Source organism: Zeugodacus cucurbitae, chromosome 6 (assembly GCF_028554725.1).
Source record: "Zeugodacus cucurbitae isolate PBARC_wt_2022May chromosome 6, idZeuCucr1.2, whole genome shotgun sequence".
In the NCBI taxonomy this organism is placed as follows: domain Eukaryota; kingdom Metazoa; phylum Arthropoda; class Insecta; order Diptera; family Tephritidae; genus Zeugodacus; species Zeugodacus cucurbitae.
The window spans coordinates 28,353,786-28,369,026 of record NC_071671.1 but is presented as its reverse complement, the minus strand read 5'-3'; the positions used below and the strand labels follow the sequence as shown (position 1 = coordinate 28,369,026).

At 33.3% G+C, this 15,241-nt stretch overlaps 2 protein-coding genes across 2 annotated transcripts; one reads left to right on the top strand and one right to left on the bottom strand.

The window, feature by feature from the left end:
• The first annotated feature begins 1,972 nt into the window (after positions 1-1,972).
• Positions 1,973-10,536, top strand: LOC105219354 (protein flightless-1). Its single transcript, XM_011195426.3, has 7 exons — positions 1,973-2,139; positions 2,229-3,918; positions 7,928-8,269; positions 8,327-9,404; positions 9,468-9,618; positions 9,683-9,961; positions 10,153-10,536. The coding sequence occupies exons 1-7, from the start codon at positions 2,080-2,082 to the stop codon at positions 10,285-10,287; spliced, it is 3,735 nt and encodes a 1,244-aa protein (XP_011193728.1). The 5' UTR covers positions 1,973-2,079; the 3' UTR covers positions 10,288-10,536.
• Positions 10,365-13,531, bottom strand: LOC128922795 (tigger transposable element-derived protein 1-like). The gene is made up of 2 exons (XM_054234697.1): positions 13,114-13,531; positions 10,365-13,050 (listed from the first exon to the last, which is right to left on the bottom strand). The coding sequence occupies exon 2, from the start codon at positions 13,040-13,042 to the stop codon at positions 11,357-11,359; it is 1,686 nt and encodes a 561-aa protein (XP_054090672.1). The 5' UTR covers positions 13,043-13,050; positions 13,114-13,531; the 3' UTR covers positions 10,365-11,356.
• Between the last annotated feature and the right edge of the window lie 1,710 nt (positions 13,532-15,241).

The following is a 15,241-nucleotide window of genomic DNA, read 5'->3' as shown; positions in this document are numbered from 1 at the left end:
TAAATATAAAATAATATCAGTAACAAATTATTAATACGCACTCACTCACTTCAAATTTTCTTTTCATATGAATTGCCACTCTAACTGCCGAGATTGCCATTTAACTACAAAAAGTTACTATTGCGTATGTGTTGGTAAAAGCTGAAAAACTTTGCATGTGCAGTGGTGTATGAGTTAGCTCCGTATTGTAGGGCAAGTTTGTAAATAACAAATCTAATACTATGTTTACATATAACGAGATTATCTCCATTTACGAGCTTACTCGATAATGTGTAATTAAAAAACGAGATTTCCCATATCCTCTCTGGATAATCCAAGATTATAAAATTATCTCGTTTTATACAACTATTCTCTGCTCGCTATCTTTGGGCACTGCTTGTCTGTCAACAATTTTACATGTGAAAGCAACAACAACCTCATTAAAAATTCTATCGCCGCTTGCTGAGTGCTACCAAGTTTTGTTTTACACATTTTAGAACCATTTTACTTTAGTGAACAATTACTGTCAAAATAATAAAAAATGTTATACACAAATTTGAAATTGAAAATGGCAGGTGAAGATAAATCGTAGTATTTTTGTATTGAATTTATTGAATACAAAACTTTAATATAAATTAAATTTGTTGCAGAAAAGGTAAGACATGGACGGTGGTAGAAGAGTTCAGTGCGACCAAGTATAGACAATTCGATTTCAGTACTGCCAGTTGGAGAGTTTGTTCGATTGGCTTGTCTATAGCAGTTAGCCAATCGATGACAGCTGCTATCACATTTTTACTACCACACTCTCACTTTCTGAACTTGAAAGACATCTTGCTTTCAATTTTTGCGGACAAGAAGCATTTCAAGTTGATGATCAAGAAATGATCAGCTGAGTGCAGAGTTCTCCAATTTCAAATTACAAGTATTAAAATTATTATTATAATTTATTATTCCGTTTTTACAAAACTGTACACAAACAATGTATTTTATGGAACATGAATTTTCCGACGTGTCTACAGAATGATTTAAAAATAAAGACTTATGAATCCATTTTGGCGATAAATGGAAGCAGTTTCCTTGACGACGGCATCGCTGTTACAATAATTGAATATCAAGTTGCCTGCAGCCTATTCACGACGGCTTTCGATTTATGCCAATTTTGACAATTAATTCGTGTGATCAACTGGAACGCAAGTTCTTTCGCGTGTAACGGCAGCGTTAGCTATATGTAAAGGGTTAGATTATTGAATGAGATTAAAACGAGATTATTTTCATAGTAAACATACTATCTATAATACATGATGTGCTGGGTTAACATATAAAGTCGTCTTTTTAAACTTAAGTGAGTTCATGTTGTAAGGCGCCTGCTACACGTTCAGTATTTATCGTGATATTTCCTGTATCGCGGTATTTATTGAACCTTTAGCATGCAATATTGATGGATCACGATCCATATCACAAAATATTTAAATATTTTGAAATCCAGATCGCGGATCGTGGATCGCGAGATAAATATTGAATGTGTAGCATTTTTGTGATTTACAAGTCCGAATTGGTGAAATACAACAGTGACAAAATTTTAAAATTAACTTTATTCTAATAATTGTACATGAATTATACTGTTTACAATAGAATCTTTGCCAGAGCTATGCAACTCATCTGCCAAAGGTTTTTTGATAACGTCCAAATATTGGATACATATAATGAATTGATAGCCAAACATGATTTTCCTAGGTTTTCTTCCGAAATTTTATGAAAAAATGTACGAAAAAATAAACAAATAAATTTTTTAAATATTTTTTCATATGAAAACACTAACAACATCGTATAAATATTGACGTAATATATACTGAACGTCTAGCAGTCGCGAAGTAATCCATCAATATTCAATATAGATCGCGATCCAAATATCACGATGCATATTGAAGGTGTAGCAGGACCCTAAGACCATACCGATATTCGATATACCGATATACACGTTTTATCGATAGAAATGAATCATAATAACAATAGATTGGGGTGTAGGTATTTATTTAGATTTTGTCTGAAGGACTGTTTATATTTTATCTGAGCTGAAATTTAGTAATAAAATTTACAAGTATGGCTACAGGAGTTTTGCCATTTGTTCGTGGAGTTGATTTTTCTAAAAATGATTTTAGTGTAAGTTGTACATATAATTCCTTTATTTATACAGCATATGGCATATGAAATATTCCCCCTCTTTTCTACTACTTTATATATTTATATAGGACTCAAAATTTCCGGCAGCTATTAAAGAGATGAATAGGGTTCAATGGCTAACATTAGACGACACACATCTTCACGAAATTCCGGAAGAACTTGGAAACTTATTTAAACTAGAACACCTCTCACTGAAAAGTAATGAATTAGAGAAACTATTTGGAGAATTGACAGGACTCCCTTGCTTACGTTCACTAAACCTTCGAAAGAATCAAATTAAAAATAGCGGAATTCCTCCAGAACTTTTTCGGTTAGAAGAGCTAACAACTTTGGATCTATCCCATAACAAGCTTAAGGAAGTTCCTGAAGGATTGGAACGAGCTAAAAGCCTTTTAGTTTTGAATCTAAGCAATAATCAAATTGAATCAATTCCTACGGCGCTATTTATTCATTTAACTGATTTACTTTTTCTTGATCTTTCAAACAATCGTTTGGAAACATTACCTCCACAAACACGTCGTCTCGCGAATTTACAAACTTTAAATTTAGCGGATAACCCATTGGAATTATTTCAGCTTCGACAATTGCCATCTCTTCAAAACCTTGAAAGTCTTAATATGCGGAACACACAACGTACTTTATTAAATTTCCCTACTACGTTGGACAGTTTATCAAATTTAGCTGAATTAGACATCTCAAAAAATATGTTGCCAAAAATACCAGATTGCGTATATAATTTACCAAATTTAAAACGTATCAACCTTAGTGACAATCTCATTACTGAGCTAAGCTCTAGTGTTGAATTTTGGCAAAAACTTGAAATACTAAATTTATCACGCAATCAATTAACTGCTTTACCAGCGTCTATATGTAAATTAACGTACCTTCGACGACTGTTTCTAAACGACAATCGCCTAGATTTTGATGGAATCCCTTCGGGAATAGGAAAAATGTGTTCTCTGGAAGTATTTTCTGCGTCTAACAATGTCTTGGAGATGATTCCTGAAGGTTTATGCCGTTGTGGAGCTTTAAAAAAGCTAAATTTGAGCTCAAATAGGCTTATAACTTTACCAGAGGCCGTTCATTTGCTTGAAGGCTTAGACCAGCTAGATTTACGAAATAATCCTGATTTAATTATGCCACCAAAACCATGTGAGGTTGTTAAAGGTGCTGGTATAGAATTCTACAACATTGATTTCTCACTACAAACTCAATTGTTGCTAGCTGGAGCTGCACCTCCAGCTTCAATACCGGCAGTATCTAGCACTAAGGATTCTACTGCGCGCAAAATTCGTCTTCGTCGTGGTCCCCGGTCCGATTCTGAACAAGATTCTGCAAAAATTTTAAAAGGCATGAAGGACATAGCTAAAGATAAAGATGAATCCCAGGATTCATTTGAGGACTTACAACCTGAATCGCTAAAACCAAAGCGTTGGGATGAATCATTGGAAAAACCGCATTTGGATTATTCCAAATTTTTTGAAAAAGAAGACGGCCAGTTTTCCGGCCTAACTATATGGGAAATAGAAAATTTTTTACCAAACAAAATCGAAGAAGTAGCTCACGGAAAGTTTTACGAAGGAGATTGCTACATAATTCTTAAAACTTATTTGGATGAGTTAGGACAACTAGCATGGCAAATATATTTTTGGATTGGTAATGAAGCAACGCTAGACAAGCGCGCATGCGCTGCAATACATGCAGTTAATTTACGTAATTACTTAGGTGCTCGTTGCCGTACAATACGTGAGGAACAAAGTGAGTACATTATTTTTTACATCTTGTTAATTTTAAATAAGTATTTTATCTCTATCTATACTAATAATTTATACTACTATTATAAAGAGGAAAGATTTGTATGTATGTTTGTAAGAAATAAACTCAAAAACAACTGTGGCGATTTCAAAAATTCTTTCACCATTGTAAATTCACCCCGAGTAACATAGGCTATCAGCCCTATTCTCATGCCCTCACAAAAATCACCACACTCACTATTGTGAGGTTTTTGGATTTTGTGATGATTACCTTATGCTGGAGAAAATTCAAAAGCTCAAATGCTCACAATTTTCTCAAATATCTGTGACGTGTGAAAGCAGCCATCACAATACAAAAATATTTGTGTTTGTTTTGGTTTTTAGCAATATTTGTAAACAAATGTGTAAATATTTGCATGCTATAACGAGCATGGAGGAATTGTTCTTTGAAAAAATGGCCTCTATAAAAGTTCAGTTATCGAATAATTGTGTTTAACCGAATCTGGAGCAATTTGGACGTACCTTGCATTTTCATTTTTTGAGCGATTTGCTGCCTAAGTCCTAAAACTCTACGATCCGATAAGGACGCATTTTTGTAAAGCAAAGGACACTGACGCACAGCCTCTATAGACGAAGATTTACACCCAGGTTATTTTTATACTCTCGCGACAAAATTGCTACGAGAGTATTATATGGTTGCAAGTCCAAAACTGAATGAGTTAGATATAGGGTTATATATATCAAAATGATCAGTGTGACGAAAAAAGTTCAAATCCGGGACGTCTGTCCGTCCGTCTGTCCGTCCGTCCGTGCAAGCTGTAACTTGAGTAAAAATTGAGATATCTTAATGAAAATGAAATTGGAAGACGTATTTCTTGGCACCATAAGAAGGTTAAGTTCGAAAATGTGAGTAATCGGACCATTGCCACTTCCACAAAATGGCGATAACCGAAAATTTGGTACAAAGGCTTGTTCTAGGAAGGGGCATATTTGGATGTAATTTTTTTGGGGAATTGGGCGTGGCTCCGCCCACTACTAAGTTTTTTGTACATATCTCGCAAACTAATTAAGCTATATCAAGGAAACTTTCTAGAGTCGTTTCTTTTAGGTACTACCTTATACCGTCCAAAAATGAAGGAAATCGGGTCATACGGCCCACCTCCCATACAAAGGTTATATTGAAAATTACTAAAAATTCAGTAAGTTCAGTAAGGAAAACAACCAGAAACCTTAAATTTCATTGTAAAGATGGTACAGAAGAGCTGCTCTCAAAATGGTATACAAAATTTTAAATGGGCGTAATTCCGCCCACTTATGGGTCAAAAACCATATCTTCCTTACTTGTTTTATAATTCTTTTGTTTTTTAACTTTCGACTGTAAATACGCAATTTCATTTGTTTCATTTGTTTACAAATTTTACATCAATTTGTATTTATTTTGAATTTATTTCTTTTGAAACAACTGTTTGACAGCAAAATGCTTTTCACCTCAATTGGTGACTTTTTTAAGCTTTTTTCTTATGAGGTTCGAGCCAGAATAGACTCACAAAATATACGTCACATGAAACCTCACAAATTTTTCCTCACAACTCAGTTATGAGGTTTTTTCAGAATAGGGCTGTATATTTATTGCTAGAATCTCAACTTTGTGGAAATAGTTCCCAGGTGAAGGTATCAAAAAGACTACGTGATAGAGAGTCTTAATCTGAAACTGAAGATTGCCTTGCAAGTCATTCTCGAGAGAGAGTCGAGTAACTAGCTCTCGCAGTTGCTTGCTGAACAAAATTTGAAAACCTTCCAAGTACGCCCTTCCAATCGACCCTCAAGATTATGGAACGTTTGTAGCGGCTTGAAGAACAAAATATTAGAAATATACAAGCTCGCACTTTATAACTTTTGAAATGTTTATTTAAACCCGTGCGAAACTAGAGCGGTCTGCTAGTAATATTATAAAGATAAATGATTTGACTGTTTGTTTCCTTTGAATAGGCTCCAAAACTACTTGACCAATTTGAAAAATTTTTCGCTGTTGTGAAGCTACACTATCTGTGGTGAACATAGGCTATATTAGGGATCCATACTAAAACTCCAATAATGTAACCCAAGGTGTGAAAAAATTACCAAAAAAACTTCTGAAATCGCGAACACTGCGAAAACTATTGAATATAGAACAAAATAATGTACTACAAATTGCAGATAATATAATTATGTCGCGACAGCATATGTCTAACTATTATAGTTTTGTCACAATAAGTGTATTTATCATATTAAAAATATATATATAATTGTCACAGCTATAAAAACTTTTTTATTTATACTTTAGAAATAATGCTTATCACAGCTAATAATATGTTTAAGTGTGCTTCAATACCATTATATAACTTTTTAAATTATTAAATTTGGGCATTCCATTCGAAAGATATTGATAAGTATATTGATATAAAATTGTAAGATATTTGAAAAATGTCGCCACTCAAGCTACTAGGTTAGGCAATACCATAACGGGGCAACTCGACAGGCAAAAGAATATAGCATATTAACTGTCAAATCGATAGCTTATTATTATTTATTCGAACTACTGCATTTTAAATACAAAAATAATGTATCATTTTATATGATTACAGATTTCAATAATTTTTCCAGAATATTCCTTGATCTATTTGAGGGTACTAATTTCAGTAAAAAATATCTACACGACTATTAATGTACATATGCCAGCAATTGTCTTTAAAATATTAACTGTAAACATACATACTGTAAGCACACATACGCGTTTACCTAATGTTTACCAGCCTAACTACATATCACTAGAGTTTTTGTTTTGAATCTCACAACGCTAAATTACAATTACCTAAAAAAACATGAACACATCAGACGCTGTCACTCTGAATATTTTGGGAAAATTAAAAATGATCAAAACGAAACATCAGTTCTTTTCAGAACTAAATTCATCTTATTTTAATTTTTTTGATAAATAATATATTGTACCGTTTAACTATTCAAAAAGCTTAGTGACTCGAGTAGTTCTTAGAATTTTTCAATTACAATTTTATAGATATTAAGCAAATAATTTAGTACTTTGTACCAAGACAGTTAAATTTGTTTTCATTTTAAAAAGCTCAAATGATCTTCATAGATCTCAACTTTTTGGAAATACCCAGGGGAGAGTATCCAAAAGACGCCGTCATTGAGAATCTTCATCAGAAACTGAAAATCGTCTTGAAGGTTGAAGAGAATACGATAATCGATTATCAAGCAATTGCAGCATCTTGCTGAACAAAATTTCAGATCCTCCAAATACGTGCTCGAAAATCGAGTACGAAACTTGTGCAGCGGCTTGAAGAGCAAAATATTAGCTCGCCTTATGGAGTCGAATTCAACGGATATCAAAGACTAGAAGTGGTAATCATGTTTTAGCTCATTACAAAAAAAAATATAATTTTATGCTCGAAATTTCTTAATTTGACTCTTTTTTAATGACCCCTCGCAAAAAGGAGGAAGTACATACATATGCATGGGAGAGTGTGTAAAAATTTAGATATTTCTGGGGGCTGCTAGGTAATTTATACAAGACATTGTAGTCCCAATATCTGATTGTTCTTCTTAAATGGTGGGAATAGATTAATAGATAGATAAATATGTATATTAGTATTACTTTATATTCTCACTTGCAGTTAAGGAGAAAAAAGACTTCAAAAGTTAATTTGAAGAATTCTTAAGGTTTCCTACTCCTTCGTACTTACGGATCCGTTGCGATTACGTAGACCTGACTGTCCTGGCAATATAAATTCATTCGTTTTAGCCTCTATTTCTAATCCCCAAAAACTAAAACGATATATCTACAAGTATTTTTATGTAATCTTACTTTCTCTATTTGAATTTGCCTATTCATATACATATGTACATACATAAGCAACTATTTACTTGTTGTTATTGTAACGATTATCCATAGTCTTTGAATTCACTTTCAATAAATTTGATCTATGCAATCTCAATTTATGCTTTCTTTATAGATGATGAATCCGAAGAATTTTTGGAACTATTTGATACTGAAGTAACATATATTGAAGGCGGTCGTACGGCCACAGGTTTTTACACAGTTGAAGATATGTTATATACCAAACGTTTATATCGTGTGCATTCCGCTGGTTCATCGATTCATTTGGAACCCGTTGCATTACATTTTGATTCCCTTGATCCCCGATTTGCTTTTATGTTAGACTGTGGTATCAAATTATATATCTGGCTTGGGTGTGCATCAAAAAGTACATTGAACTCCAAAACACGACTGATGGCAGAAAAAATTAACAAAACCGAGCGGAAAAATAAATGCGAAATAATTGTAGAAATACAGGGTAAGTAAAAAATACGCATTTATATTATTTAGTCTATTTTTAATATATTATTTGCAGGAGAAGAAAGTGATGACTTTTGGAAGAACTTTGGAATTGATTCAGACGACGTGTCAAAGAAAAAAATATCTCAGCATGTTCCAGAGTGTTTTGAGCCTGTTATTCCCCGTCTTTATCAGGTTCAACTCGGTATGGGCTATTTGGAGCTGCCTCAAGTAGAATTGACAGACCAAAAATTGGTTCATACTCTATTGAATAGTAAAAATGTTTACATATTGGACTGTTATACAGATTTGTTTGTATGGTTTGGTAAAAAATCGACCCGACTGGTGCGAGCAGCTGCAATAAAGTTGTCGCGAGAACTGTTTCAGATGATAAATCGCCCAGCTTTTGCATTGGTCACTCGATTGCAGGAAGAAACGGAATCTCAAATATTCAAATCTAAATTTGTTGGTTGGGACGAAGTTATGGCTGTAGATTTTACAAGAACAGCTAAATCTGTTGCTAAAACCGGCGCAGACTTGACTAAATGGGCTCGTAAGCAGGAAACTCGTGCTGATTTAGCAGCTCTTTTTATGCCACGCCAAAATGCAATGCCCCTTAATGAAGCTGAACAACTAGAAGAGGATTGGAACTACGATCTTGAAGCAATGGAAGCTTTCGTATTGGAAGGAAAAAAATTTGTACGTTTGCCAGAAGAAGAGTTGGGCAATTTCTATACTGGAGAGTGTTATGTGTTTTTGTGCCGCTATTGCATACCCGTCGACGAAGAAGACGAAGTGGATGACATCAAACAGTCCGATGATGAGATTCAATGCGTAGTATATTTTTGGCAGGGACGAAATGCGAGCAATATGGGCTGGTTGACATTTACATTTACTTTACAAAAGAAATTCAAGGCCATGTTTGGAGAAGAATTGGAAGTAGTGCGCATTCATCAACAACAAGAAAATTTGAAATTCATGGCCCATTTTAAACGCAAGTTTATAATTCATACCGGGAAACGAAAGGATAAAGCGAAAGATTCTAATATAAAACCTGTCGTCGAGTTCTTTCATTTACGTTCAAATGGTGGGGCATTGTGTACTCGCCTTATTCAAATCCAGCCAGATGCCACAAATTTGAATTCAGCATTTTGGTAAATTTATATTAATTTCGATTTTTTCTAATAATACCTTACTAATGTTATACATCTTTGTAGTTATATTTTATATGTACCTTTTGACACTGAAGATGAAGCGCAATCGGGAATAGTTTACGTTTGGTTGGGTTCAAAGTCTGCACCAGAGGAAGCAAAGCTTGTCCAAGAAATCGCTGAGAAAATGTTTAATAATCCTTGGGTTAGTTTACAGGTAATATCGACAACTGTTCCAAAATGTAATATCCCTTAAAGATTTGTTGTTTTACTTCATCTAGATTTTAAACGAAGGAGAAGAACCAGAAAACTTTTTCTGGGTTGCCTTGGGTGGACGCAAAACTTATGAGAGAGATGCTGACTTTATGAATTATACCCGACTTTTCCGATGTTCTAATGAGAAAGGTTATTTCACTGTTGCAGAAAAATGTACTGATTTTTGTCAAGACGATTTGGCAGATGATGACATAATGATATTGGACAATGGTGAACAAGTATTTTTATGGCTTGGTTCCAGATGTAGTGAAGTGGAAATAAAATTGGCGTATAAGTCAGCGCAGGTAAGATTTTAAACACTATGCAAAGATGTGTTTATATATTGATTGTTTGTGATAATGCCAATTATACATTTATTATACATTAGTTCATCTAAAAATTTTTTAGAACAGTTATATTCAATTCCTAAATTGCAATATTATTTGATTCCTGAATCCTGAATGATTTTTCTATTAATATGATATTTTCGTTTTAGGTTTATATACAACACTTACGCATCAAACAACCAGATAAGCCTCGAAAGCTTTTCCTCACTCTGAAAAATAAGGAGTCTAAACGTTTTACGAAATGTTTTCATGGATGGAGTACTCATAAATCTCCTCCAGAGTAGTCGATTCAGTACTTTTCAAGCACAAGCGCGATTAAAAATTAACAATCTTATAATAATATAATGTTCATAATTATATATTTTCATTTGTAAGTATAAAAGCAACTGCGAATTAAGTTGTGGATAAGTATTCGACATATATACATATGTATGTGTGTGTCTCATTTTAATCAGTTTGAATTAATCATTAATGTTGTTCATTTCAAAGTTTTCATAAAAACGGGGCAACAATATGTACTAATAAGAATCTAATTCAGCATGCACTTAACCCTTGCTTTCAAGTTGCCACACACTCACACTTAGTACCACACTTTTACTTTTCGAACTTGAATCTTACTTTTGAGGCAAGAAGCGTTTCAATTGAAACTTAAGTTGATGATCAAACAATGATCAGCTGAGTGCAGAGTTCTAAAATTTTCAAATTACTAGTATTAAAATTTTAAAATTTATGACGAATAAAGTTGAGATTGTACACAAACAGTGCATTTTATGGAACATGAATCTTCCGACATATCTACAGAATGATTTAAAAATAAAGTCTTATGAATCCATTTTTGTGATAAATGGAAGCAGTTTTCTTGACGACGGCATATCTGTAACCATAATTGAATATCAAGTTGCCTGCAGCCTACATCATGGCTTTTCAATTCAATTTATGCCAATTTTGACCATTAGTTCGTGTGATCGACTTGAAAGCAAGTTTTTCCCGTGTAATGGCAGCGTAAGAGAAAATATGTATATACACCTAATTCTGTTTTTACACGATAGAATGGTTCCCGAGAAATTCGTGTAAAAAAAAATCGTGTAAAAAAAGATACTGGCCAAGTACAAAAATAATAGATTGGTTCTAGACCTCAAAAAATAAGTTAAAATTAGACTAAATAATATAAAAAAAATATTGTTGTAGTTATTTTAAGAATTTATTTTCGTTTTAATTTATTAAATAAACTAAATGATAATAAAATAAATTAAAATTTAGATTTCATAAAAAAAATAATATCAGAAATTCATTGCCAAAAAACTTAAATAACATAAAGTACAACCATAAGAAAAATTTAAACATTAAACAATTTTATTTATTGTCACTGTCTGATAATAAACGTAAACGTTTGCGAAAGACTACAATATCACTGCCATCACTGGAATGATTTTGTTGATCATTATGATTTCTAGCCGACTGTGTTGGGACATCAGTAGATTTTTGAACGAAATCAGTTATCTTAGATTGAGTTTTATTTCGCGTTAACCCATTATAAACTTCCCTGTAAGATGCCATTAATGATTTCAGTTCACGTTGAAATTTGGCAGCTCGTTCCTCGTCATGATCATGTTGTTCAAAATGACTACCTAATTTTGTAGCGAGATCAAGACCTTCTTTAATTAGAGATGCTTTCAAAATTGGACGATCTCTTTCGTCACTGTCACTATGTTCTTTATCATAACGAGTCTCAAGGGTGAATTCGATAATTTCATTTTCGCTCAAGCTTTCATCTACCAACAATTCTTCTACATCTGCTAACGATAGGTCATCGAATCCATCCCCACCGATTGCATTGGCCATTGTTATTATATCAGCAAGTTCAGCGTTATTATCGATAACAGGATCTTTGCATTTTACGCATTCTGGCCAAATATTTTTCCAACACGAGTTCAAAGTTGATGGCTTTAATAAATCTAACGCGATCTTGACTTGATTAATGCAGTCCATTATAGAAAATTGTTTCCATTCATCTATGACTGATGATTCCTCATAATTATCAAGTTTTTCTACAACATAATGAAATGAACTTCTTATGTAATACGTTTTAAACGTAGCAATTATCCCCTGGTCTAGTGGCTGTATAAGGGAAGTGGTATTAGGCGGCAAAAAACAAAATTTTTCTTTCATGTAGCGCCTAACTTCTGGGATGAAGTGCTTCTGAAACCACTCTGTGAAAATTGCACTGGTTACCCAAGCCTTTTTGTTCGCCATCCAGTGTACAGGCAATTTATTGAAATCTTCACTTTTCATGGAACGTGGTCTTAAGGCACGATGTACTAGGAGTGGCTTAAGAATACGTTCTCGTGAAGCATTGGAACAAAACAACAACGTAATACGGTCCTTTGCTACTTTAAAACCACCGGCTGTTTTCTGCGATTTTGCTACATAAGTTCTTCTAGGCATTCTCTTCCAAAAAAGGCCACTTTCATCTAAATTCCAAACTTGGTCTGGAGTATATTCTCCATCTTCAATAATTTTTTTTAGTTTTTCGGGAAATTCTTTAGCAGCCAATTCATCAGCGGATGCAGTTTCTCCCTTAATTTTTATATTGTGGAGAGCGTGTCTTTTTAAAAAACCAGTCATCCAACCAGTACTTGCGGAAAATGCATGTTGTTTTGACTGAGATGATGTATCTGGATCAATTTCCTGGATACGTTTATAGATTCTTAATGCTGTCTGCTTGATAGCAAGTCCGTCTACTGGTATTCTCTTTTGGGATTTGTCTTCTATCCAGATTACCAAAGCTTTTTCCATTTTCTCTTTAACAACATCCCTTACATACGATGATGACTTTGCACTTAATTTTGTTCCAGAACATACTGATGCTCTAATTGCCGTTTCATTTTTTTTAATTGTTCTTACAGTAGCTTCATGGATTCCGAAATTATTTCCCACAACCGTTGCGCCTTGTCCCGTTGCAAGTTGATCTAAAATTTTGATTTTGGTATCTAAGCTGATCGCTTTCCTCATTTTTAATGCAGGAGAATTATGTAACATGGGTATGGCTACCAAAATATATTTTATTAATCAAAAATGCAAAAATCTAAAATTAAATATTTGAAACTAACCTATTATTGGTCTACCAAAATTATATGAGCTTCTACTTTATTTTACTTAGCACTTGTTAAAAATCAGCAAAAACGAACGATCTTTCAATTATAATTGTCAAATAGGAACTAAATTGTGTGTACAATACATTATGTACGTTTTTACTTTTTCAATAATTCGGGGAATCCCGCATTTCCAGAAATTACACAGAAATTAAACAGAAATTACCCATACATAGACATAACTCAGAATACACACCAGAATTATTTTAAGTAGAAAAAAATTCATTGAAAAAAAACGTGTTAAATCCAAATAATTCATGTAAAAAAAGTAATTTTGTTTTTTTTTTGTATTCGTGTTATTTCAAATTATGTCGTGTAAAAATAGAAATATTTTTTCGTATTTACTCGTGTTATTTCAAATTCGTGTAAAAATAATTCGTGTAAAAACAGAATTAGGTGTAATATAGAGTGAAATGTGAGTATATTGAAAATACTCAACAGGAAAATTGAAAATATATGCTATAATATTCCATTATATATGATTTATTATTTTAATCTTTATTAAAAAGACTAATGATAAAATTAAAATATTTAATTATATATGGTATCTGGCCAGTTATCAAGAACGATATACATGAATGTTAACTATAAGTTGCATAACTTAGATATTAGTTCTCCAATATTTATAACATCCAATTTGGAAATACATACATATATTTATTAAATATTTTTAACTAACAAATCGGTTGGTAATTTTTGTTAATAACTAATTTATGTTAAACAGCATAATATATTCACAAATTTACACCCCATAATTGTGAGACTACTGAAGTATAGTCGCCAGTTTAATACACCTGGCTACTGGAACAGGATTTCACATCATGATAGACTATTTACCTCAATCTACTGAAGGACGCAGATCACAACAATTTTTTGAATGAATTCGATCAAGCTATTTCAAGGAGAAAGTCATAAGTAAAAAACTTGTATTTTCCCATTTTCGAAGTTAGCCTCCAAAATCGAAATATTTTAATTCGATGTTCTTTTATTTCGATGATAACTTTTTAAAAAATTATAAAACTTTTCGGTCAAGCTTATATAACAAATATCATAAAATTTGTACATCAATAAAGATTGTAAATTCTTACAAAGTATTTTGCATCAAAAACCTTGAAACGAAGTAAATATTGTTTGAAAAATTACGATGTTTTCTAAATTGATCTTATTGAGAAATTCTAATCCCATTTTTCGTTTTGAATGAACAATTGGAAGTATGTTTCGCGTTCAAAATTTATAAAATTCTGACATTTTTATGATTCATGATTTATTTATTAAAAATATTTTTCAGTAAGACTACCAGTATTCAACATTCTTCCCATTAATATGATCTAGTGAAGAATCAGTTCTGTAGTTTCCCGACGTGCTACCATTGTAGCTAATCAAGTTTCCGTGGAATGTACATATATTATATAGGATATATAGCGCATCATTCATCTCATCTTTCCATCGAAGCTGTAGTACTTTCATCCATTCGGACAATTTGATCTAGCCAGCCCAGCCGATGTTTTTTTTTTATTTTCTGGGCTATGTCAATGTCGTCGTATAACTCGCACAGCTCATCGTTTCATCGCCTGCGGTATTCGCTAACGTCAGTAGCTATACACGTACCCGTACAGAAGATTGTACTTTTCTATTCAGCTCGTTTGGCGTCGAACGGCTCGGAGACGTCCTTCTCGATTCTTCCGATGCTTTTAGTGTTGCGTAACGTCAGTTTACATAGCCGTATTAATTTTGCAGGGATACCAAGTAAGGACATAGCAGCATAAAGGTCCTTTCGGCTGTCAAAAGCATCTTTAAAATCGAGCCTCTTTTCTCGAGTCTTCTTCAAGATTTGCCGTGGTTGGTTTGTGGGTTGGGCAGAACACACTTGGGTTTCAATCGTCGGACATCCTTTAGTCGACCAAGCTGATGCATGCAATCCGACAATTCATAGGCGCCGCCGCTTTGTTTGTCTTCAGTGTCCAATTACTCCGTATTCTTCTTCATAATCGGGCAATGGAATATTTCTTTCATCGTCATCGATTGCAGTATCGGGTTCGCCACCAATTCAGTATACCGTGGGCATCAACCACTTGATTATCCCTGG

What these genes read in the sequence shown, in the direction of transcription:
- LOC105219354 (XM_011195426.3), top strand. Translation starts at nt 2,080, where the DNA reads ATGGCTACAGGAGTTTTGCCATTTGTTCGTGGAGTTGATTTTTCTAAA. An exon ending in AATTTGAATTCAGCATTTTG is followed by an intron (nt 9,405 to 9,467) that starts GTAAATTTATAT and finishes ACATCTTTGTAG; the next exon opens with TTATATTTTATATGTACCTT. An exon ending in ATCCTTGGGTTAGTTTACAG is followed by an intron (nt 9,619 to 9,682) that starts GTAATATCGACA and finishes TACTTCATCTAG; the next exon opens with ATTTTAAACGAAGGAGAAGA.
- LOC128922795 (XM_054234697.1), bottom strand. Translation starts at nt 13,042, where the DNA reads ATGTTACATAATTCTCCTGCATTAAAAATGAGGAAAGCGATCAGCTTA.